This window comes from Talpa occidentalis, unplaced genomic scaffold, assembly GCF_014898055.3.
Source record: "Talpa occidentalis isolate TD23 unplaced genomic scaffold, MPIMG_talOcc4v2.1 talOcc4.15, whole genome shotgun sequence".
NCBI lineage: Eukaryota > Metazoa > Chordata > Mammalia > Eulipotyphla > Talpidae > Talpa > Talpa occidentalis.
Window position 1 is genome coordinate 27478802 of NW_023601543.1, and position 25631 is coordinate 27504432.

A 25631-nucleotide genomic window follows, 5' to 3' on the forward strand; every position below is an offset into this window, starting at 1 on the left:
CCCTGGTATTACTAGGATATTTACTATGGCATATGCGTGAGGGTGTTGCGTTCTTTAAAAGTATTCAGAGGTGTTGTTTTGAATGTGCCCCTGATGTGGGATCACCGTTTTATTAGTCTGAGATACTATCCCCACGCGCCCACTCACTCCTCCCTTGATGCTATTTCAAGAGTGTTTTCATTTTTCTGCTTTCATCTTTGTAACTCCGCAAGTTGTATGGACCAGGTTTGCTGTGGGCTCCATATGCAGTTCTTTTCTTGATTATTTTGTATATTCTTTTTCTATCTTAGGAAAACTAAACGTGGATCGGCAAAACATCCAGCCCCCAGTAACTCTGATTTTATGCTTGTTTCAGACATCGTATAAATAAAATTCAGTTGATTAAAGGACCCAACAGAATTCTGCTGACATTGGAGGATATGACATTTATCAATCCTCATTTTGCCAGTAAGGTAAGGACTGACTCTTTCTCTGTGGCACTGTCCCCAAACAGGATCCACCAATCACGAGTGATGACTGAGCACTTGACATGTGGTTAGTCTGAACTAAGAGGTGCTGTAAGAAAAAAAATACACACTGGATTTAGAAGATTTAATACAAAAACATGTCAAATAGCTCTTTCAAATTATTTAACTATAAATTATTTTTAGATTATGTTTTAGATTATATGTTTATTTGTATAAATAACGTTTTTTCTTGTTAGGAACATAATCAAAAGTTGATATTACATAGGTGTAATCCTTTGTATGTTTCTGTTGTTTAAAATGTGAAAAAACATTTTGCAAAAGGTCATTTTTATGTTGTTTGCATTAATTTCATAGTTAAAAAAAGATACTTAATACCTAGTATTATGTAACAGGAAAGCTATAAAATAATAAAATAACTTAAAAGCTTAATTACATGTCAAAATGAAATATTTGGTTAAATAGGCTTAAATAAAATGTATTAAAATTAATCTCACGTTTCTTTTTATGTCTTTAATGTGACTGCTAGAAATTAACGTATGTGTGGTTCAAGTTATATTTCTGTTAGATAGTAATGCCTTAGAACAGTTTTATGGAAGTGAATGCAGTACACTTTGGACAATAGTGTAGTTTTGAATACTCATAACCCTTCTTTGCACATTGGACTTAACCTCTGATTGCTAACTTCTCAAAGGTACAGATATACACACACACACAAACACACACACATATATAATTTTTTAAATGTTATCCCATAGCACCTGATACGGTGCTGATAAGATAATAAGTGCTTGTAAAAGTTTAGTGAATAAATCAACCAGGGAGTGTTGAGTTTCACTGGAGTTTTCTTCTGCCTGTGACTGTTGTAAATGGTAATCTTCATCGAATGCCTATGACTATGTCCCTGGGTTAGGCTTCGTGGAAGATGTAGTCCCTGCCTTCAAAAGGATTACAGTCAAGTCAGAGAAACAGATTATACCACACGAGAAAACTGATTGATGCCATATTGCACAAAAGATATTAGAAATAGGGTAGAACTTCAGAGGAGGCAGATCAGTGGAGGGAAGCTTTTCAGAGAGCTGACACCAAAAGTGTGTATTAAAGAACCAAAAATAGGCTTTGTCTAGGTCACAGATCACAAACTGATAACCTCTTTTGTTTGACTCTCACAATTATAAAAAAAATAGTAGCTAAAATTTTGAAATTGTGTGATTACACACAAAAATCTGGATTTCTGGGTGTTCTGTAAAAATTGGATATCATTGTGGTAATGAGCTGGAACTAAGTAGTAGTTGACCTTTTTTGGAAGAGAGTTCCCATCGCTGTCTACAGTCTTATATGCATCAATTAGCTGCTGGCCCGTACCAATCACAGGCAGAGAAAACAGAATATAAACCAAAGCATGGAAAAAGGAATGTGTGGGGATGAACACAATTGTGCTGTTGTGTCCTATCCTCTTCATGTATGACTCTGTGGTCAGGGGGAACTTGGTGATGATTTGGCGGTTGAGCTTGTTTCCCCTGGGTGTGCTCTTCCAAGGATATTTAGGTTGCCTTTGGAGTCTCAATGTCTTGGACCTATCGAAGGTGGGTGACGTGCAGACTTTCTTTGTGTGACTATAGACTGCTTTCAACACTGTTTCTTGGCCTTCAAACTTTTGCTTTTGCTTTGTGAGGGGCTGGGGTTTCCTTCTTTGCTTTTAGTGCCATCTTCATGAAAAGCAAAGTTTCTCATAAAGACACATGTGAGTAAAACCTGGCAGATCTTGGAAATGACCGTTTACTAATGAATTGCCTCAAAGGCCCAAAACACCAGTCAATATTCACTAAAGATTCAGCAAGTTGCCTTTTTTTTTAAAAAAAAGATTTATTTATTTATTTATACAAGCACTGGGTATGTTATAGGGCAGCCCCGATACAAAACAGGGTGCCTGACTGTGGGTCCTCACCCGTGCGCTTAAAAGGACTTATCAATGCTCTACTGCAGGCACACGCGAAAGGTTAATAAAAGGTTTATTTACAAGGGAAGGGCAAATGAGGAAGCTCAGGGAGCTTGATGACTTTGGTCTGGAGTGGGGGTGGGGTCCACAAAGCCTGTATGGGATTAGCTCAGGACATCCTTTCCCCCTAACAGGTACAGTCAGAAACGCGGAAGGGTGAGAGAATTCACCAGAGCCAGAAAGGAGCAGAACAGACAGACTGACGAAATACATTGCTGATGGGAGCAGCGGGCATGGCAGGAGGGGTCTGGCGCACCATGTGGGACCCTTGCCGGCAGCCCAGGGATCGAACCGGCGCTGCAGAGGCTGAAGGCAGCTTTGCAGCCCAGCGCTCAACCGCTGCACCACCAGGAGAGGCCCTCATCAAGTTGATTTTAAAGGCTAAAAGGATAAAAACATTTTATACATTCATATTTTCTAATTTGCATTAAAAAGATAATGTTAAGTATAATGTCCAACATTTCTTTAGGATTTTATAGTTTTCAAAGCTCTTTCCTTCCATGATCTATTCTGAAATCCCCTGCATGGCAGACAAGGCAGGTTCCCATGTGATTTACTTGCACCTCAAATAGAAGAGTTAACAGGAGTCAGGATGGGATTCTTCCTAATAACACATTGTGAAATGTGATGTTAGCCCACTAATGCAGGACTTGCAAAGACAATGTTGCAGAAATCATATTTGCAGTTCTTCATTCAACATCCACCTCAAGGGTGAAAAATCCTGAGGTTAAAGAGACCTAGAAGAATGGATCTCTGAAAAAATGTTAAGCATTAGTACTGCCCCTACGGGAAATGGCATGCATCCTTTTATCCACAGGAAGCTTCAAAATTACAATTGAAGCACTTGATATGGGATCTAAAAGAACAGAGACTGGCACTAGTTCCAAACTGTGACAAACCCAACAGAGAGAGGCAGTGATGTGCTGGCAACTCAGAAGAGAAGTAGGAGAGATGACTACTGGAAAGGATCTTTGGAGTTTCCTTTGGATTCCACATGGATCTTGGAGAAACATACAAGAATATATCATATTATAAAAAATTCAACCTAACACGTCCTCCTGGGAGCTGATCAGGAAGACAACTCCAAGAAAGGTCATACATTGAGCCGGAATAGTAAGAGTCCAATTTGAATGAGCATCAATTGTGTTAAAGGAATGGTGGTTGAGCCCCAATATGGGAGTGTCAATCTGTCACCAAACCCAAAAAGTCAATAATATTTGATCATGACAGGTCCTATTGAGCAGCACTTCTCACTCTCTAACTCTTCTTACAGCACCCTTTTCATCCCCAGAGGATCCAGAGTAAGTCAGGGGCACGTACTGGGGAGGAAATGCAGCTCAAAATGGGAAGTATAGAAGACCATAGGAGCCCCCAGCTGCAATAGCAGGCTTCCCTCCCTGAAGTTGGGGAAGGGGGAATATGTCAGTATATAAAATGAAATTCAAAGTTTGGCTATTACATTGGACTAAGCAAATCATCGTCTAATGTAGCTAGTAATGGGTGATTGTGCCACTTTGTGCCAGTCTATGTGGCCAACATAAAGATAACTGTCTTTGCAAAGTCTAGTATGGTCAGCTGACAGGATGTAAGGAGGGAATGTAAACACAGCCTATTGTCTCCACGTGCTATTTACTTTTGCTACACTAGTGTATCAGGCCTGAGTATTGTTATCTCTGCTACCAAACTGATCATTTGCCCAAATGTGCCACTATTCAGGTATACTTTATCTAGTTGACTGGGGACAATGGAAAAATGGATTTACATAGTAAGACTCCATGCAGTTAAAACCAAATTTAATGTTCAGCTGTTTGGTTTAAATCGCAATTACAACCCCAACTCTTTTTAAAATCATCAGATCCTTTTGTAAGGTTGATATCATGTTCCTGGAAATGTATTGCTGAATGTCAAAAATTATCACTGTGACTGAAAGCTACATTCCACCCTCATTCCATAAAAAATATATTGATGTTAGCCTCTATATTTGAAACCACCAGAGAACTGTAGGATACATGGAGGTAGATTTTATCTGGATCTGCCATACTCTATATGCTTTGTATGCAATTTCCCAGTTCAAGTAGAAAGGGCAGGTACTGAAGAACAAGTTCTGAAGCAATCCCAATATATAATCCAGTACTAAGAAAGCAAGTATTCAATTCTGTGGCAAAAATCCTTTATTCATATATGAGCAATGGGTAGTAGTAAAATCAGGTGGCATTTGTTTAAATGTAGCAACATATCATAAAGTTTGGGTCAAAAGTAAAAAACATGTATTTAATAATTTTTTATTGTGGTAACATTGCTATAAAACACAATATGATTCAGAGGTATAAACTCATACCTCTGCAGATTTATGTTACCATACCACATGTACCACCATGGCACCCATATTCCTTCACCACAGTCCATTGTACTCCTTTTACACTTTGCTCCCTACTCCCCATCCTTCCCTTCTGGTAGCTTCAGTTCTACCATAAGATTTCCAGGGTTTGGGGCCTCCCCTGGTGGTGCAGCGGTTGAGCGCTGGGCTGCGAAGCTGCCCGCAGCCTGTGCAGTGCCGGTTTGATCCCTGGCCCCTGGTGAGGGTCCCACATGGCACGACAGACCTCTCCTGCTGCACCCGCTGCTCCCCTCAGCAGTGTATTTCGTCAGTCTGCCTGTTCTGTTCCCCACTCTGGCTCTGGTGAATTCTCTCACCCTCCTGCGGTTCTGACTGTACCCAGTGATTGTATAAATAAATAAATCTTTAAAAAAAAATTTCTAGGGTTTGGTTGGTTTGGGTTTTGTCTGTTTCTTTGTTCTGTTTCTCTATGTATCTCATTTGAGTGAAATCATTTGGTATTTGTCTTTCTCCTTCTGACTTATTTTGCTTAACATGATCCACATGTTGTCATAAATGGCAAGAGTTCATCTTTTTTTTTTTAATCACTGGGTTGTATTTCATTGTGTGTGTGTGTGTGTGTGTTTGTGTGTGTGTGTCTTTATCATCTTAATCTACTCCTCTGTCCTTGGGCACTTAGGTTGTTTCCATGGCTTGGCTATTTTTATTCCAGTACCGTATTGTTTTGATTACTGTAGTTTTGTAGAACAGTTTGAAGTTTGGGAGTATGAGCGTGATTCTTCTTTTTGTTAGGATTATTTTTTGTATGCAGGGTTTTTGTGGCTCCATATAAATTTCAGTAATGTTTGTTCTATTTCTTTGAAAAATGCCATTGAAACTTTGAAAGGGGTTTCATTTGTTAGATATATATTGCTTTGGGTGAGATTGCCATTTCAACAATATTACTTCTTCCAATTCATGAGAAGGGATTATCGTTCCATTTCGTTCTTTTGTCTATTTCTTATAATATATATAGTTTTCATTGTACAGGTCCTTTAACTACTTGGTTAAGTTTATTCATAGGTATTCAATTCTTTTTGATGTGATAGTAAATAGGATTGTTTTCTTGATTTCTTTCTCTTCCAGTTCATTGTTTCCATATAGAAATGCAACTGATTTTTGTGTATTAATTTTTTAGCTTGCCATATTACTATTCTGTTTATAAAATTTTGCTAGTAGAGTTTTTTTTAAAAGATTTATTTATTTATGCATACAAGAACTAGGGTACAGGCCAGAGGTGTGGGAGAAGAGAGGATTCACCAGAGACAGAGTGGGGAACAGTACAGGCGGATCTACTGAAATATACTGCTGAGGAGAGCAGCAGGCGAGACAGGAGAGGTCTGTTGTACCATGTGGGTTTCTCCCCGGCCAGCCAGGGATCGAACTCGTGCTGCAGAGGCTGTCATTTTTCATTTTTGCACAATGCTTCATAGTGTAGTGCTTAACCCCTTGCGTCACCAGGGAGACCCGCTAGTGGAGTTTTCAGGGTTTCCTATGTATATTGTCATGTCATCTGCAAATAGTGATAGTTTTACTTCTTTCCCAATTTGTACTTTTTGTATTTTTCTCTTGCATCATTGCTGTAGCTAGGGCTTCCAATACTATGTTGAGTAGTAGTGGTGAAAGTGGACATGCTTACCTTGTATCTGATCTTAGAGGAAACACTTTCAGTTTCTTGACACTTGGTATGATGTTGTCTGTAGGTTTGTCATGAATGGCCTTTATTATGTTGAAGCATGTTCCTTTTATTCCCACTTTTTGGAATTTTTTTGAATCAGCAAGAAACCCTATATTCTCAATAACCCCCTTTACTCAACTGTTTCTGGGATTCCTGACACTAAAAATCTTCATATGCCAAATGCTCCCTAAACTCTGGCCATTTATACATTCCTAGTAAGATGACTTTCCTTTCTGTATAGTCAATCTATAATATATTATCCAAACTTGTACATTTTTGAGAGTGAAAGGAGACTCTTACTAAATAAGATTCTAGCAACACATATGAAAACTGAGACTGCCTTGAGCAAGCTTGTATATAAGGTCACCCTAGGGATCCACTAGAAGCAGACAATCTCACACTACTTTTTTTTTGGTGTTCATTGACTTGATCAAAATTGATAAGTGATAAGTTAGCAGAACTAACTAACTGGGCCTTTTTGTATAAAGTAAAATTGGGGAGGAGGAGGGGGAGGGAGAATAGAGAACCAGGTAGAGGAAAGCTGGTGGACTGTGGTGGAGGGCTGTGGGCAATTTGGTGGTGGGAAAATGATGGTGACCACAGCTGAGGGGAGAAATCCTATACTGTGAAAAAATTCAAAAAGATGTTTAAAAATATATATAAAGTAAATTGCTTTTATTTTTACATTTCTTTGAAGCATATACTTGTTATCTGGATATTTAGAAACAGTTAACTCAAAAATTGTAAGTTGAGATGGATCAAGTTAAAAAAATATATTTCTATTTATTCCCCTCCCACCATCCCTATGTACCCTTGGCCCTTTTTTGAATTTTTGGCATAAATCAATGATTAAGCTTATTAAATATTTTCTCTGCATCTACTGATATGATCATATGACTTTTATCTTTCCTTCTGTTGATGTAGTGAATTACACTGATAAGTTTTTTTACTTTTTATTTAATATGTTTTATTTTATATAATTCTTACATCATTTTTCATTTTTGCACAATGTATGCATTTTCACTTTGGTTATATTCTTTTTTTTTAGATTTATTTATTTATTTATACAAGAACCGGGGTACAGGCCAGAGGCGCGGGAGGGTGAGAGGATTCACCAGAGACAGAGCGGGGGACAGAACAGGCAGACTGACGAAATACACTGCTGAGGGGAGCAGCAGCGAGCGCGACAGGAGAGGTCTGCCGCGCCGTGTGGGACCCTCACTGGCCGGCCGGCCGGCATCCAACTAGCGCTGCAGAGGCTGCGGACAGATTCATAGCGTGGCCCTCAACCGCTTGTGCCACCAGGGGAGGCCCTCATTTTGGTTATATTCTCCATACAATTCCACCCCCCTTATTTTGACCCTAATCCCTTCTCTCCTCTCCCCCCATCCTGTAGTGTGTCTCTGATTTATAGTTGCTTGTTGATTTTGATTTTTCTTTATTATAGTCTTTTTCTTTGCCCCTTATTTAGGTTTTCTAGATTCCTGCTATGAGTGAGACCATCCAGTATTTTTTTCTTTTTCTTTTCTTTCTGGTTGATTTCGCTGAGCATGATCCCTTCCAGCTCCATCCATGTTGCAGCAAACACATTGATAAATTTCTGATGAACATTCTTATGTCCCTGGAATAAATCCTACTTGTTCATGATCTATCATTATTTTAATGTATTGTTAAATTTGGTTTGTGAAGATTTTCGCATCTATCTTCATTAGAGATATTTGTTGGTAGTTTTCTTTTCTTTTCTTTTCTTCTTCTTCTTCTTTTTTTTTTTTGGTGACGTCCCTGTCTGCTTTTGGTGCAATAAGCATATTTAAAAAACCCCTACATCTGGGCCTCCCCGGTGGCACAGGGGTAAAAGACAGCACTATCAAGCTAGCGCCAGCCACTGCAGCATAAGTTCAATCCCCAGCCTGCTGGGAGCAACCACATGGCACATCAGACCTCTCCTGCCTCGCCCGCTGCTCCCTTCAGCAGTGGATTTTAGTAGATCTGCCTGTTCTGCTCCCCACTCTTTCTGGTGAAGTCTCTTACCCCCCATCCCCATACCTCTGACTTACACCCCAGTTAATGTATGCATAAATAAATTTAAAAAATCCTTACATCTTTGGTATTATTCATATCAAAATGACAGATCATATCAATTGCTCAAATGTTTTGATTCTAAAGTGTCAAGAGAATAAAGGTAATTCACATTTAGTATTGTTTATTATTCATAATAATATTACTATTTCTTTGTATAAACCTTGCAATAGTCTAGTCAAGTCTATAGAGTCTCCATCCATGTCTCCTTCCTCTCCCACTAAGACACAAACCATATTTGAGTTACTAAAACACCAATTCTCACAAAATCACAATCAATAGCAAAGCAGTGCTGCTTTCTGGAAACCAAACTGCCCAGAGTCTTAAAATCTTGTTCACAATGATAGATCTTTCCTTTTAGTTCTGCCTAAATATTGAAATAAGAAGAGTGAAAAAACAATCACCACTTTTCACCATGCGAGTGAGAAAATGAATAGTAGTAACAGGGATTGATAGCCTTTTAGGGAGTGTTCTTTTTATATTTTATTATTTTGGTCAAAATGGAAAAAGATAGCTTTACTCTAGAACATAGCTATTGGTCTTTAGATCCCTTTTGGCACTTAACTTACATGAGGGGTTCTGATGGGAAAATATAGGGGAAACATTTATTTTTCTTAATTTCTGTGTAGTCGTCTCAAACTTGCAACTGCCTGTGTCTAATCAGTCAAGAAGCAAGCCAAGAATTCCATCCAAATGGAATGTCTGAAAATATAAACTCTTGGTGAATATAAAATTAATTCAGTCTAGAAAAACTGGCAGATCAGTAGAAGTTAGGTTAGGAAAGGAAGTTTTTAGAAGAAAGTGAAACTGAAGCTCAAATGTATGTGGATTTTGGCAGATTCTCTTGCTTTCTCTTTACCATTTATAGAGAGGTCTATATTTCAATATACCAATCTAGGTGCTCCTGCTGTGATATAAAAATAAAGAATGAAAGAAAAGTAGATTACTCCCTAGCCTTGCTTTGTTGAGGAGAGTTCAGGTTGATTCAAGGGTTATGTGAAGAGTCAAGTTTTACACCTTGTCTAAATCTTCAGCTGTTGGGATGTCAACACATTAAGGGCTGTTACCTTGGAGATTTGATTGTGATAGTCTTGTCTTGATAGAATGAGTTTAATTCAGGGATAAGTCAACAAGTGATCCTCAGTTCTTCAAAGACCATTAAGGGCAGAATATGTGAAAGTGCTTAAGATGAATTTGTATTGGCAAACAACATGAAGTAAAGCATGATGTGGTAGAAAGAATACAACACCAGGAAATGTAACATCTGCATCTTTCTTCCAGTGTCTATATACCTATATAGGTCTCTGATTTCTCACTGTAAAATGAGGGTGTTGGATTTGGGTGTAGGAGCTGTCCTAGACCATAACAAATGTAATTGCTAGCTCTGAATTGCTGAATCTTGATTTATGATTTCTTCATGTGAAATAAGTCTGCAGGTCCAGTTGAAGATAAAGAAGTTCAATTTTCAAGGCTAATACAGATTGCAGATAACCCTTCCTCTCATCATTGAATGTTAATCAGTTCTTAGCCTTTCTTATAAGACCTAAGTGTATAGGCTAACAAATCGAGGGAGGAATAAGTAATTTGTACTGTTTAAGCATAAACAGAACATAAATCACAGATGATTTGCTCACCCTCTACTGTCTCACTGCTTTCTGGGATAACTTCTGCTATTAATGTTGCTTGCAAAAAAAAAAAAAAAAAAAAAAAAAAGGATTCCATTCAGGATGGTGTAACAAAAAGCCAGGACTGAGATTCAGGAAGGTAGTGTTCTGTCCTAGCTCTGCTATGGAGTTATATCAAAAAAAGCTAGGCTTTTATAAACAACACTATAACTTAATCACTGACTAGCTGTATGAAATTGGGAAACTCATTTTACCTTTTTTTGTCCATTTCTTGTCTATAAAATGAGGTTAAATTATGATTGGTGTCCTTCTGCCCCCCTCTTTTCTTATCCCCCCAGTCTGGTATTCTAGCCTCTCTGGGAGATGGACTTACCTGCAAAACTTTACCTATCTTTTGTAGTATGTGGAAGTGCAGTATGATACCAGCCCAAACCTAAAACAAAAATTGCTGGAGGATAGGGAAAATTAATCTATCTCATGTTTACAAAATTCAACTCATATAGCTACTTTCTTAGAAAGAAAAAAAAAAACAGGTAAGTACAGATGAGTGTCTACACCATAGCTCAATGCTCTGTCCTAAGTCATGAAAACTTGATTTTAACTTCTTTTTTCCTAATCCTTTAACAGAGAGGAAGTCGTGCCAGTGTAAGCTTCCAGATCACCTCGGAGGTCCAAAGTGGGAGGTCCCCAAGGCTCTCCTTTTCTTCAGGGAGTCTAACTCCAGCTACCTATGAAAATTCCAACATAGCAATTTATGAGGTAGGTTATCCAGTAGCTATCTAACCTGCTACCTTTTTGGATTTCAAAATAAAACAGTGACTTAGGACTTAATTTTTGGGCAAAAATGTTGAGGCTTTTGGTAAGAATTTCCAGTTAATTTTTATCCACTTATGGACTTATTTGGTTGACACTTTTCACAAGGATTTTCTTTGGCAACTAATTGACTTACTTATAACTTTATTAATCTTTAAACTCCAGGTATTTGATATACATGTGGAAAAAACTCAGTGAGACCCCATTATTTATAACCATGTTACTCATTCCAGAAGATATGGCTATAATAGAAGGAAAGACTTCTTGAGTCAACAGATTTATGGGAATAGGATTCAGGGCAAATCCTTCCCTTCAGATTCTAGTTGTTCTTTATTTGTTATCCTGTGATATTATTGAAATCTTTTAAAATATATTCTTGGGCCTCCCCGGTGTTGTAACACATAGTGCGGTTAAGCACAGCACTATGAAGCAATTCACAGCCTCTGCAGCAGCAAGAGTTTGATCCCCAGGCCGGCCAGGGAGCAACCCACATGGTGCAGCAGACCTCTCCTGTCACCCTTACTGCTCCCTTCAGCAGTGCATTTCAGTAGATTTGCTTGTTCTGCTGCCCACTCTGTCTCTGGTGAGTCCTCTCACTAATCCCACCCCCGGCACCTGTCGCCTGTACCCCAGCTCTTGTATGTATAAATAAATAAACCTTTAAAACATATATATTTTCTTTACTTCTTTTCCTCAGCCTGTAGTGCCTCTTGGAGTAACAGGTACCTTTTGCTGTGTAAAAGAGAAATCCTTTTGATTTCACTTAAGTTACTGCATTTCAAGCTTTAAAAGGCCACCTCCTACTCGTTGTTCCTAGATGCTGAAACTTGGCAACCAGAACAAGTCTTGCATCAGTTGGAGGGATGAACTGTTTCTTCTCAGCAGGAAAGAGTTAAGCAGGGGGTAAAAGGGAAACTAGACTGTCTTTGTGTCCCTCCTAAGTGAGGCCTTCCCAGTATGCTTCCCTTGTTTTGTTTGAAGATAGTCCCAGAGCAGCACACACTCTCAACTTCAAATGTATCCACAAAGAAGGTTCTAAACAGCACAGAATGAGTTTTTAAGTTGTCCACCATATTGGATTTTCCAAGTGCATGCTCTTCACCATTGGATAAATAATTGATTGGGGCCTAAAACACCAATTTTGGTTTGGCCTATATTTTTCCAAGTACTTGGGCCTAAATTTATGGCAGGAAAACTCTGGGTCATGCTTTGGACTTGATTTAACCAAAGAGGAGATTTGCTTCAAATGTAAACTTGAGCATTGGGGAATTGACAGCTCTGCTCTCTCAAAGACCAAAGATAAGATAATCATATAGCTTTCCAATGTCAAATAGAATGGGCTGATAGCTTTATAAATATATTACACCTCTAAGATTTCAAAGTAAATCTCAAAAACACAAGAAAGTTCCTAGGTTTTTCATCTGTAAAATGAGCAGTTGAAACAAATTCTTAATCCTGATTTCTCATTAGAATCTCTGTGGGAACCTAAAAAAATAACCATGTTCAGGCCCCACCTCCAGAACCTCTGGTTCTGTTGGTGTGAGTAGGGCCTAGAGTGGATATTTTTAAAAGTTTCCCTATATGTGTAGCCAGAGTTGAAAATTGCTGGACTAAGAAACCTCTAAGGTCTCCTCTGGTTTGGATATGCTATGATTCTCTTATTCTGTGGAAGAATTTATGTGTTGAATTGTGGTATGTTTTATTTGGTAGAGTTGGAAGGTTATAGTGTAGAACTGAGAAGGGAAAAAATAAACACCTCTAACCACCCTTTAAGAATATGTCAGATATTTCTTCATTTTGGAAAGAGGCAAAGAGTTGAGTTAGTTCCCAGAATGACTGTTGGCCAGTCAGATTATGAGTATTTCTGAACTGTGTAGGCCAAAAAGGGCCTTTATCTGCATACAAGGGGGGTGTTAGTGAGAATAATACTACTTGGTGAAGTCAAGATTAGGCTGATGGCAGGGTGCAAAACTAGAAAAATACCTGGCTAGGGCTGAAGAGGACTTTGACTGGGAATGCCAGTTAATTAAATCAGCAGATAGAAGAAAGAGGTTCAGTGAACCTTCTGAAATTGTCCTCTAGCAGGAGTGTTTTATAGAAGATTTGTCATCTAGTTTCTGTTTAAAATACATAAAATTTTCATAAGAACCATTATTGAAAGATCTGGAGGTTCCAGATAATGCACCTAGAGTGACAGACACCCAATGGTAAAGGAGAGGCTTCCGTAAGATGTCTCATGACATTGTACGACATAGACACAAATTCACATTTTGATTATACACATAGGTGCATTACCTTCAGAACTGCACATGAAAATCATCCCTTAATTCATAGATATTCTTTGAGATGTGAAAACCATATGAGCAATCTGCTAGGGGAAAGAGCTGAGAATGGCAGGTGCCTTGGGAACGTTTCATCTGTTCACATAGCCATAGTTTAGGGGCAAGGTGGGCAACAGTGTTAACCCCAACACACTGAACTTCTCTTTCCTCTTCATTCTCTAACTCCATCCGCCCCTCAGTCTCTCCCTGTGTTTTCCTCCTTGTCTCATTTTTCTCTCTCTCCGCCCCACATGCTCCCCATTAATCTCTTTCCTAGAGCCTTCTCCCTCTTCTTTCCACTTTCTACTATATTCCCTGCAGCTCTCCCTCTCCACCCCTCTCCTTTCCACCAGTCATCTTTTTCTAATCATGTAACCATAGCTCTGCAGAGCTGAAAAGGACCTAAGAAATCATCTAAGCTGTCCAACTCTATCAATGGAGAAACTGAGGTTCAGTTTGATTAAGTGGCTACTCCAAGGTCATCCCTGAGTTGAAGGCAGAGTGATTTCTAGGACCCAGTTATCTTGACTCTTTAGTTAATACACCTGGACCTTAGTGTGAAACTGATGAACTTTAAATTACTTCTAAAAACTTCAGTGGATAGAGTTTGATGTTTCTTTCTCTTAATTAAAAAGTGAATGATGAGTGAAGTATTTTATCATTCTTTCTCTTAAAAGAAAAAGCAAAACAAATAATGCATGTGTGGTGAAGATAAAACTGCCCATTTCCTCCCATTCCCTCATTACTCATGAAGTAGGACACAGACAGACTCAATAAAAATTTGCTTATAAAGTATGGGAGAATTATTTAAAATTTAAAACAAACACACAAATGCCCCAATCTGAAGAACCCCCACGAGAGGAAAGAGCAACAAAGCAAGAGACAGAAGACGTTTGTTCTGATACTACCTAGGTTTCTGATCTGGGGCAAGTCACTTAATCTCTTCAGGCTTCAGCTTCTTTATTGAAATATGTAAGGATTGAATGGGGGATACCTAAGGCCATTTCCAGCTCTCAAATTTGGTGATTTGGTGGGGAAAAGCTCTGCTTAACTACCTAGAAAAGTTAACAAGGCAGAGAGAAAGCTAACCAATGTCTATAATAGGGCTGACTCCGGGAAGAAGGTAGCACATGTACCGGGTATAAGCAGAGCTGTCGGTACAGATGTTCAGGCTGTGCACTGCACAAGGGCACCACTGCATACTCACACTGTACACACATACTGATGTATATGAGGGTGGCGCAGGTGTGGGACAATAGATTCTGGTCTCCAGGTCCAGTCCTGGAATGGGGGTGGGGGGAGGGGAGCTTCTCATCTCCACATTTATACCTGTACACCCAACTGTGCATTTACAAAGTCACTGGTATACGTATACGCATTTGGCCAAGCACTATCTTGACTATGTTTCAGGAGCTTCTAAAGGTTACTCCTTTCTCCTGCCTAATATTCTTGGAGGCCCAATTTTACCTTTCACCCTCATACCTACAACCTGACTTCAAACCTAACAAAGGCCTCACCTGACAGGCAGGGCTTGGTGGTGTGCAGTGTATCTATGCTTCTGTTGGGATGTGTCCGCTGGTGTCTGGGGGTGCATAAATGATAATATGATAGAGGTGTGTTTGTCTACAGCCAGAGCTGCTGCCTATTGTCACCAGGTAGCCATAGGCTATAAAATAATATTCCCACAGAATTATTGTTTTCTCTTGAGGGAAAGAACCCTTTTCTAAACAGCATGAAGGCGCCATGGTGGCTAGCAGGGACCATACGCTGAGTAACATAGTTGCAAAAGCTCGGGGCCGCCTTTATTGCCCACCCATATGTTCACGCATTGACTCATTTTGTAAATACCCACTCAGAGTTTCATTCTTACAAGTTTAAGCCTTGGCCTTTAATCCCTCTAAAGGGCAAAGTCCTCTGAAGGCTAAAATTTCAAGCTCACGTCAGGACCTCCTAAGTTCTTTGATTCAGTAAATGTGGGGTGGGACCTGAAAAGTGGCTTTTCTAACCATTTCCCAGGTCACCGTGATGTAGCTGGTCCAGGGCCACACTTGGAGATTTGCTGGGCAAGAGATCAGGAAGGCTGCCTTTGATGCTTTGATCCTTCTGTTGTAGGCAGGCACTGATCCTGGACTCTCTTTCTGAACTTTGTGGGCATTGAGCCAACTGGTGAAAGCATCTGAGAGCCATTCCCTAGGTAAAGTGTGTTGAGCTCCTTGGCTAGAAGATACCGTTTAACACAAAGTATAGGCGAGTAACTCAGATGCCTGCAGCTCCAATTATTAGCCTTTGCCTCCAGCAGGTCTCCAGATGCAGTGTCACAGCTGGATATATTCCTTAATAAGAGAGTGGTTACACTCTCTTATTCTTGGAATTTGCACAGAGCTTTCTTCTGCTTTATTATCCCTACTTGATGACAAATTGGTGCAGTCTGAAATGGAATCTCCAGGCTATAGGTAATAGATGTGAAAGCACTTTGAAGAGTAGAGAGCGCTGTGCAAATGTAAGGCATTATTATTATTACTGAGAACAAGGAATCTATATTTATATAGCTTTTTTTTTAAATTTGGGTTGGACAGAAACTAAATAGGGCTTAATGACTGATGAATCCTGGAGGCTATGCACGTAGAAGAAAATTATCTATCAAGCACCAGTGTTAAAGTCAAGACAATAAAATAATTGTTGTTTTTGACTTGACAGCAGCCTTAGAAAGTGCTGTTTTGTACTTTAAAAGTAGAAATGCACTTCTAAAAGAGACTAGATTACTCATATTACTATGGTAGTACATTTGTGCATCCAAATAAAAAATGTTTAATCTACATTTAAGCCAATAGGCTTATGATTAAAGCAAAAGAGGCCCCCTAAATGGCCTGGCCCGTGAGAGAAAAATGGATCAAGGTAAATGCAGGAAACATTTGCTGTGCTACATTTCCCGCCACAGACCCCTAAAGGCAGTGAGAATTGCAAGTACCAGCCATCACCATTAATAACAGGGAACCTGGTGCTACATCACTTAGCTATGAACCAGGGAAATGACTTGCACTTTCTGCAGTTACTTAAGGGAGTCATTGTAGAGAGTGGTTATCATTCCTCTTTTGGGGTTTGCATACCTCTGATTGTTTCCTGGTCTATAGTTAATTGGAATTTTTAATTTCTCTGTATGACCTCATTTTTATCAATAGCTCAAAATACAGAATGTCCATGGGGTGCAGGGTGAGAGAGGAGGAGCAATGCCTTTTGGGTCTGATGATAAGCCCTTCTTGTGGAAGGCACATTGTGCTAAAGCTGTCGGCAAAAGGACTCATTATCATTCTTTATCTTTTCTTTCTAGGGTGATTGGGTGTGGCTGAAAAAGTTCCCCTCTGGAGATTTTGGAGACATTAAGTCCATCAGATCAAGTACAAGTGATATGTTTAAAATGGTATGAGAAACCCTTGTTCATATATATATTTCCATCAAAACCAATCCTTTCCCCCAAATTACTAATGCTTGCTGTTTAGGAAGACCTCTTAACAAATTAAGGCAGGGAAACTTCAGGGTTGAAACTGACTTGATATGAGCATATGATGTAATACAAATGTATGGACTCGGAAGTCAAAGAGACATGAAGGATTCACTGAACAGCACTACCACTTAAGAGCTGTATTAACTTGGGTTAATCACCTACACTCCCTAAGCCTTACTCTCCTTATTTGTAAAAGGAGTATGTTAATGTCTCCTTCTAGGTTTGGGGTGAGCATTAAAAGAAATAATAAATAGAAAGTATCTTGCACATTTCCTGACATACAGCAATAGCTTCTTTGTAAAATGGTAGCTATTATGTTTATTACTAAGTACATATTCCATAGTCATTCAAAGCCTCCAGTTTCCAGACCTGGAAAAGTTACTGGTAAATTTTTTTATATTAAAAAAACCCAGCGATTTCCTCTATCCCACCAATTACATCTGAAGATTCCTTGGATGGTTTATTTGAGGAAACAACTTGCCCATAATGCAGAGATGATGATTCCTCCTAAACCATTTAAAATCGTGGCTCCTTCTTCAACTTTGACTCCATAAAAGATTTGTGGAGACTGTCTTTGGTTCCTTTAGACTCTCAAGAGTGGGAATTTTAGAAGTAGTGATAGATCTGTCCGCATTTATGAATCAGGCAAGTTCAAATCAATCCAAGAGGTCCGTATGAGCACCCGCTACACCCGGAGCACTGTACAAGTGAGAACCAAGAAAGCTGGGAACTAGAAGAGATGCAACCCATGGGGGACCAGATGTGCTCCAGGGGTCAGAATGATACGTTACTATTGGATATTTCCCTTATATGTGGTATTGGTACCTGGAGCTGAAGGGAAAATAATGAGAGATGAATCTAGAAGAGAAAATAATGAGAGATGAACCCAAAGTCAGAGCTGGAATAGCTAATTCTACACTGGCTTGACAATCGAGGATACTTAAACAGAGAGCTAGATCCAAAGCATGGAGCCAAGGAAGGTCAAACCTGGGGGTGCTAATAAACTAGACATATGGAAATAAGAAATTAGGTATTAACCCAAGGTAAAGCATGTCCATGATATCTTTTGGGGGGTGGGGGGAACTTTCAATTTATATGTAATTTTAAACATATGAAAAAACTGCAAGAATAATTCAAGAAAATCCAGTGGAACCTACCTAGATTCAGCAATTATTTTATTTTGCCTAGCTGCTTTCTATTCTGTAGTTATAAATTTATATTTTCCCTAATCATTCAAGAGTAAGGTATCGATATCATACACATTTACCTGCAAATACCCGTACCCGGTGTATATTTCCTAAAAACAAAAACATTCTTGTACATAACTATAACATGATTATCAAAGTGATAAAATTTAATATCAATACAGAATTTTCTAAACTACTGTTCATATTTGAATTTTATCAATAATCATAATATACTGTAGATAATTTTTCCCCAGATCATTTTCCAATCCAGGTTGTCATGGCTCTTTAGTTGCCTTTAATCTGGAACAGATTCTCAGTCTTTATTTTTCTTCACCTTGATATATTTTTTAAAGATTTCAGGTCAGTTATTTTGTGGATGGTCCCACAATATGGGTTTGTATGATGTGCCTCATGGTTAGATTAGGTTATTAAATTTCAGCCAGAATACCGCAGGAGTGATGCTGTGCCCTTTTCAGTGCACTTTATCAGGAGGTATACAATGCCGATGGTCCCATTATTGGTGACTTCTGTTACTTGGTTTATTTGGTGTCTACTAGATTTTTCCACTGTAGAATTACTATTTTTCCCCATTGTAATTAATATGTAATTTGCAGAGAGATAGTGTCAATATCCTGAAATTATTCATAGGCAATGCTTAGTTCTGTGAGATTTTCTTTCTCTCTCTCTCTCTCTCTCTCTCTCTCTCTCTCTCTCTCTCTCATATGAAGAAGGAAAAACAATAATTGCTGCGAAACAGTGCATAGTTTGTGGGAAAATAAAAGTTCTGAGTGAGGGCCTCCCTGGTGGTGCAGGGGATTAATCACCGCACTATGAAGCAATCCGCAACCTCTGCAGCACAAGTTCAATCCCCGGCCGGCCAGGGAGCAACCCACATGGCGAGGCAGACCTCAACTGACCTGCCCGCTGCTGCCCTCAGCAGTGTATTTCGGTTCAGCTGCCTGTTCTGTTCCCCACTCTGTCTCTGGTGGATTCTCTCACCCACTGCATCTCTGGCCTGTGCCCCAGCTCTTGTATGCATATATAAATAAATTTAAAAAAAAGTTCTGAGTGAACCTAGATTCTCTATCAGAGAGTCCACCTTCCCCATAGCCATTTCTTCTCCAGTTGTGGCTGTTATTATGTCCTTGTACGTCAGGATGAGATAGCGGTGGAATTGTATCCCTTGCTTGATGATGCTTTAGAAAAAATGATCCCCTACTCTTTGTTACACTCACACACACACACACACACACATGTTTTTTTTTTAAATAATAAATTTTATTTTTATATTCCCCCATACAATTGCAACCCCCCATTCTGACCCCATCCCTCCCCTCCCGCCCCTCACCCCAAAAAGTGTCTCTGGTTCATAGTTTTTTGTTGATTTTGATTTTCACTTTCTTATAGTTATTCATTTTCCTGGTCCCTTATTTAAGTTTTCTAGATTCCTGCTATGAGTGAGACCATCTGGTATTTTTCTTTTTCTTTCTGGCTTTTTTCGCTGAGCATGATCCCTTCCAGTGCCATTCATGTTGCTGCAAATTGCATGTGTTTATCTTTTTTGAATGCTGAGTAATATTCCATGGTATATATGTACCACATCTTCTTGATCCAGTCATCTATTTTTGGGCATTTGGGTTGTTTCCAAAGCTTAGCTATTGTAAACAGTGCTGCTATAATCATAGGGGTGCAGGTGTTCTTTGGAATTGATGTTTCTGTGTCCTTTGGGTAAATACCTAGGAGTGGAATTGCTGGATCATATGGAAGCTCTATGTTTAGTAGGTCCAGAAATCTCCACACAGCTCTCCATAGTGGTTGGACCAGTTTGCACTCCCACCAACAGTGCAGAAGAGTTCCTTTTTCACCACACCCTCGCCAACATTTGTTGTTGCTAGTTTTTTTAGTATGTGCCATTCTCACTGGTGTAAGATGGTATCTCATGGTAGTTTTGATTTGCATTTCCCTGATTACAAGTGATGTTGAACATTTTTTCATATGTCTGTTGGCCATTTGCATTTCCTCTTCAGAGAAGTTTTTTTTTAGCTCTTCTGCCCATTTTTTGACTGGATTATTTCTTTGTTGTTGCTGAGTCTCATCAGCTCTTTGCAGATTTTTGTGATCAGTCCTTTATCATTAGTGTTGACACACACATGTTTTTGAAGCCAATGTCACTTTGCTGTTTTATCGTCTCTCCCACCTGTACTGTCATCTATTCATCGCGTCAACTCCTGATTTATTGAACATTTTGGGATCTGGCTCATGGTCTTCCTCTCAACTCCAAAACCTCTGCTCCAAAATTATGTTGGTGTCATTGATGTCCATACAGACATCCAATACCTTGACTACTTAGTATCTTCTTGAATTATATCTAATCATCTTCTCTTCCATTGCACTGGTACAGCCACTGTGACCATTATAAGTTGGGTTTGGTCATAATCAGTACTTGCAACTGAAAATGCTTCACCTCCAGATCATAGATTCAGACATCTTACTGTCACTATTGCCTCCCTTTTTTCCAATGGTCCCTCTATTTACTACATCAGTTCTTTTAGACTATTGATCTCTTCTTTCTCTAACCCAAAGTCCTTCTTTTATTTTTCTCTTGTCCATCTTAGTCTCCGTAACTGAATATTTGAACACATTCTTATTTCTGTCTTTATGGTTGGACTTTCTAAGCAAACCTCAAACACTTCAACAGCCAAGTGTTGTAGTAGAAAGTCCTGTATTAAAGTATATTGTTTCTACTATAAATTTGTGTTTCTCATCCTAAAATGTCCCTTAATACTGTCCTTTAAGTCCAGTATATGTCACTGGTTAATTCACTTTCTACACCCATACTTCAATACTTCATTTTCCTTAATATTCAAAAATCCTTCTCTTTCTCTATTTTTATTATTACCATCCTGGTCTAAGCCACTATCATCTCCCAATTGTAATACTGCAATTGTTTTTAAAAACGAATTTTTAAATGCAGTTTTAGGGTCCTAGCAAATTGAGCAAAAATTAGAGAGTTGCCATATACCTTCTACTCCCCCCACCATCCCCCAGCTTTCCCCATTATCAACATTCCTAACAAGGTTTCATATTTGCTACAACTTATAAACATACACTGACACATTATTGTTAGCCAAAGTCTATAGTTTACATTAGATAGGGTTGACTCTTGGGCCTTGCTGGTGGTGTAGGGGTTAAGTCTCAGGACTATCATGCTATTGCTGCTACAGCCTGAGTTTGATCCCCAGCCAGGGAGCTCACCTGCAAATGGTGCAAGCAGACCTTTCCTGTCTTGCCTGCTGCTCCCCTCAGCAGTGTATTTCAGTAGATCCACCTGTTCTGCTCCCTACTTGGTCTCTGGTGAATCCTCCCGCCCCTGCTACTCTGGCCTATACCCAGTTCTTGTAGGCATAAATAAATAAAAATAAATCTTTTTTTAAAAAGATAGGGTTGACTCTTGGTGTTGTATATTCTATGGGTTTTCACAAATGTATAAAGACATATGCATCATTACAGTAACATACAGAACAATTTCAATGTCCTAAAAATTTTCTGTGTTCCACCTATTCATACCTCCCTTCCCACTAACCCCTGGTAACCTCTGGCAATTGTATTTTAACTACTCTACCCATATCTCAAATCTTTTTTTTACCAATCTCAGATCTTTTCTTCACATTGCAGTCAGAGTGGTCCTTTCTAAATTGACTCTGGTCTTGTCACTCCTCTGCTTAAATATCTTGAAATAGATTCCTATTGCTTTTTCCTTTGTGTGAAGATTTTAAATTACAGATTCAGTTTCCTGAATATTGAATGATTATTTCATGATATAGAATGGGGGTCAGCAGACTCTGGCCTATAGGTCAAATCTGTCCCATGGTCTACAGCCTGGGAGCTAAGAGTGTGTGTTTGTGTGTTTACATTTTTAAAGGGTTGTAGAAAAAGAAAGAAATCATATGGTAGTTGTCTTTCAATGGCTGGATTATTTCACTAAGCATAATTCCCTCTAGGTCCGTCTATGTTGTTGTAAATGCAGGATCTATTTTAGCTTTATCTTTTAACGCCCAGCTCAACAGTCACTTCCCAGGAACCCTTCCCCAGCCTCTCTGAATGTTCAAAGCCCCAATTATATATACTCATGCTGTGTATCTCTACTTAATAGGACTTATCAGAGATTCAAGTTTGTATTTATTTATGTGATTATTTGCTTAAAATAAGAGGTCAGAGACCATATAATATTTTTTTCAACACTTGTCATCAACACGTAGCTTAGTCAGTTCCAAACATATAGGAAGGTACTCAATACATGTTTGCTAAATTGATGAAGTACTACTGGTGGTAAATACAATATCACAAATCTTCCATTAGTACCTGGTTAATATGTTCTATGTGACCATTAGCCTTTGGGTCATAGAGAGTGAATATATTGATAGAAGAATAGGAAGTGTTGAAATCTAAAAGAAAAGAAAACAAAATTAAATATAAGGAAGAGATATGAGTAACCATTTAGTCCATGGAAGTAAAAAATCTTATTGTCAAAGTAGGAAGCAATGGCTATATAGTTAGGGACAGGCATTGACGTGGAGAACTATATTTCCATAAGGATCCATACCCACCACTAAGATGGTTTTATATCTGTTGTGCAAGTGGGGATAATTCTCCTGATGGAATGTCCCAGGAACATTTTCAAGAGGATGAAGGCCTCCTAAAGATTACTTTAAGCCAATGCTTGAATCAGGAGCAGGTGTCTCTGGTAGTTGTATGCTTAAAGGTTTCATGTCAGATATTGAAGTAATCAAAAACTTGGGAGACAGGACACATTCAACTCTTGAACAGTTGATCACAACCAGTGAGGGAGATATTATAGAAAGGGTAAAGTACAAGTTTATCCTATACATGTTCAGATGGCCATCTTGCTAAAGCCTGTGTTCCATTTTCTACTTCCTGGGTTTGCCCAGAATATCAGTAAGACATGACTGCGTGTAGTTATCTACCTGAATCCTACATGGGATATTCTCTAAAATTTGGAGCTGAGGACACATGACTATAAGATCTAGGGAAAAATCTAGACCTGAACCGTTTCCATTAGGGTTACTAGTATAATACTAGATGGTATAACAAATAGACCTTACCTCCTCCCAAATTAATGTCTCAAACATAATAGAAATTTAATTCTCACCAAAATAATGGTACAAGTTAGGTATTATTGGTTGGCAGGTGACTGTCTTCAAATATGGTGATTCAGGGGCTGAGGCTATGGACATCTTATGGCTTTGCCATTTCTAGGCCCTTGTCACCATTTAAATTCATCTGTAGAAATGAGACTGTAACCTTGTAAAATCTTTAACCTAAAAAATGATACATACCATTTTCTATTACATTCCATTGCTGAATTCAGTTATATGACTACACTTAGCTACAACAGAGACTGGAAAATGTGGACTACTTGTTTTCCCAATAAGCAAAGGCAAATGACTAGTTTATGTTGAATGGTTAGCAGTCTCTATATGGCCACTCTGTTATTTTCCAACAGATTTTTAGAGCCCAGCAGTTTTGGCTACTTGGTCCATAAGAGACAGTACAATGCAATGAACACTTAGAAGAAAGTGGCCATGTTTCTATGTGTAGGCTGAATTTCCATGCCTGCCTTAGCTGGTTCAGGTTGTTTCAGACTAGGAGAATTATCATGGGTGCCTGGCTATTATGCTTAGAAGGCAGCTTTGGTGCTCAGTATCTAGCATTCCCATCAGGAATAATTTATCTCAACTTGGATCAAGCTGTTGGAGATGTAGGCTCATTTTCAAAGTCAGTGTACCCCATATCAATAAATGACCCACCATACTCTTAATGCTCAAAATTGAATAATCCTTGATTTTATTCTTTCCCTTATTCACAAGTCATGTGATTTATAATTCCAAAATATATCTGAGATCTGCCCATTCCTATTCATGCACACTGCTACAACTCTAAACATACATATATTTATCTTTGTATATCCATGTAAACATATCCGTAGGGTAAGTTTGGGGAATTAACAATTGCTTTTTTTTTTTTTCATTTCTAAATTGTTTTCATTTTGTGGTTTGGCCCATACATGGATGGGCCACCTCCCAGATACCCAGGTGCCACTGTTTATTAGCTTAAGAATCTGTCCATCTCATCCAGATTGTTGCACTTGTTTGCATACAGAGGTTTAACAACTTCTTAATGGTAAAATTCAGCAGGTAATTCTTTGAATTCATCTTATCTGACCTCTGAGTTATTGATCACATTTTCTGAGATTGTTTCTGGGATTTACCTCACTTTCCTGAAATTCTTTCTGTGGTATTCATAATTTTGTTCTCAATAGGCTTTTCTCCACTTCTCTGGCCTCATTTTAAAATCTTTGGGCAGGCTGGTCTTCATTTCCCCATCTTTTAAACCTCCTTCCCCACCAACCCCTGGTAACCTCTGGCAATTGTATTTTAACTACTCTATCCATATCTCAAATCTTTTTTTTACCAATCTCAGATCTTTTCTTCACATTGCAGTCAGAGTGGTCCTTTCTAAATTGATTCTGGTCTTGTCACTCCTCTGCTTAAATATCTTGAAATAGATTCCTATTGCTTTAAACGTTGATATTTCTCTATTCTCTTTTTATTGTATATGCCCTCTTTGGGTTATCTCATTCACTCCCATTAATTTAATCTATCATTTACATGATTACAATTCCCAAATCTATTTGTCCATATCAGGCTTATTTCCTCAGCTCCAAACCCTGAATATCCAACTGTCTTTGGAATGGTTCCACCTTGATGTCCCACAGGCGATGATTCTTAATATGTCCCAAACTGAATTAATCAGTCTTCCCCACCACCAAAATTTGCTTTCCCATCTATTATTTGTGACTGTTTGCCAAGGCTTAAAGCTAAGCCTGGGATAGAGATTCTTGTTCAAATTACTCATTGACAGAATGCTCTCAAGAGAAAGGGAGTGATGGAAGCTGGATAGGGCAAAAGTAAAAGTTCAGCAAATAGTGATCTCAGCTAGAAACTAGCTTCATTATGATCTCCTGGGAGAAATGCTGGAGCACAAGTCGTGTCATGAGTTCCACCTTCAGACTAAGGATTTGGAATTTTGTACCATCCTCAGTTAGTCAATTATTGGCTGAAGCCTGTGTGTGGGAGCTAACCTATCAAGGTGGCTCCTCTTTGGCTTGGACTCTAGGACAATTTTCTCAAAAATGGAGGACCTGTGAGCTATCAACCATTATTCAGAGCTGCTGGACACCACCAATATCATCCCTAATTCTCTATATTGATGTGTAATACCACCATCCACCCAGGAATACAAATAGAAATCTGAAAGTTATCATAGGGCTCCTGTCTTTCTCATCCTCCATTAGAAAGTAATAATAAGTAACAATTATTGAGTACCCATAGTAGACATTTCAAATTCCACTGCAGGATTCTCAAATTTGCACAGGCTATGGCTCCTCTCTATCTCTCTAGCTAAGTATCTAATAATCTTTCCCTTATACTCTGTTCTGGCTACCCTAAACCTTTTTTTTTTTTTTTTATAGAGGCATGTTTTTATTTATTTATTTATTATATTTG

General features: G+C 38.8%; 1 protein-coding gene across 1 annotated transcript in view; it reads left to right on the forward strand.

Moving 5' to 3' along the window:
- Window positions 1-25631, forward strand: part of GUCY2F (guanylate cyclase 2F, retinal) — a 98761-nt gene that overhangs the window by 34210 nt on the left and 38920 nt on the right. The window contains exons 6-8 of the mRNA XM_037512086.1: window positions 356-452; window positions 10850-10981; window positions 16685-16774. Coding sequence (XP_037367983.1) covers window positions 356-452; window positions 10850-10981; window positions 16685-16774 — 319 coding nt within the window. The remainder of the gene's footprint in view (window positions 1-355; window positions 453-10849; window positions 10982-16684; window positions 16775-25631) is intronic.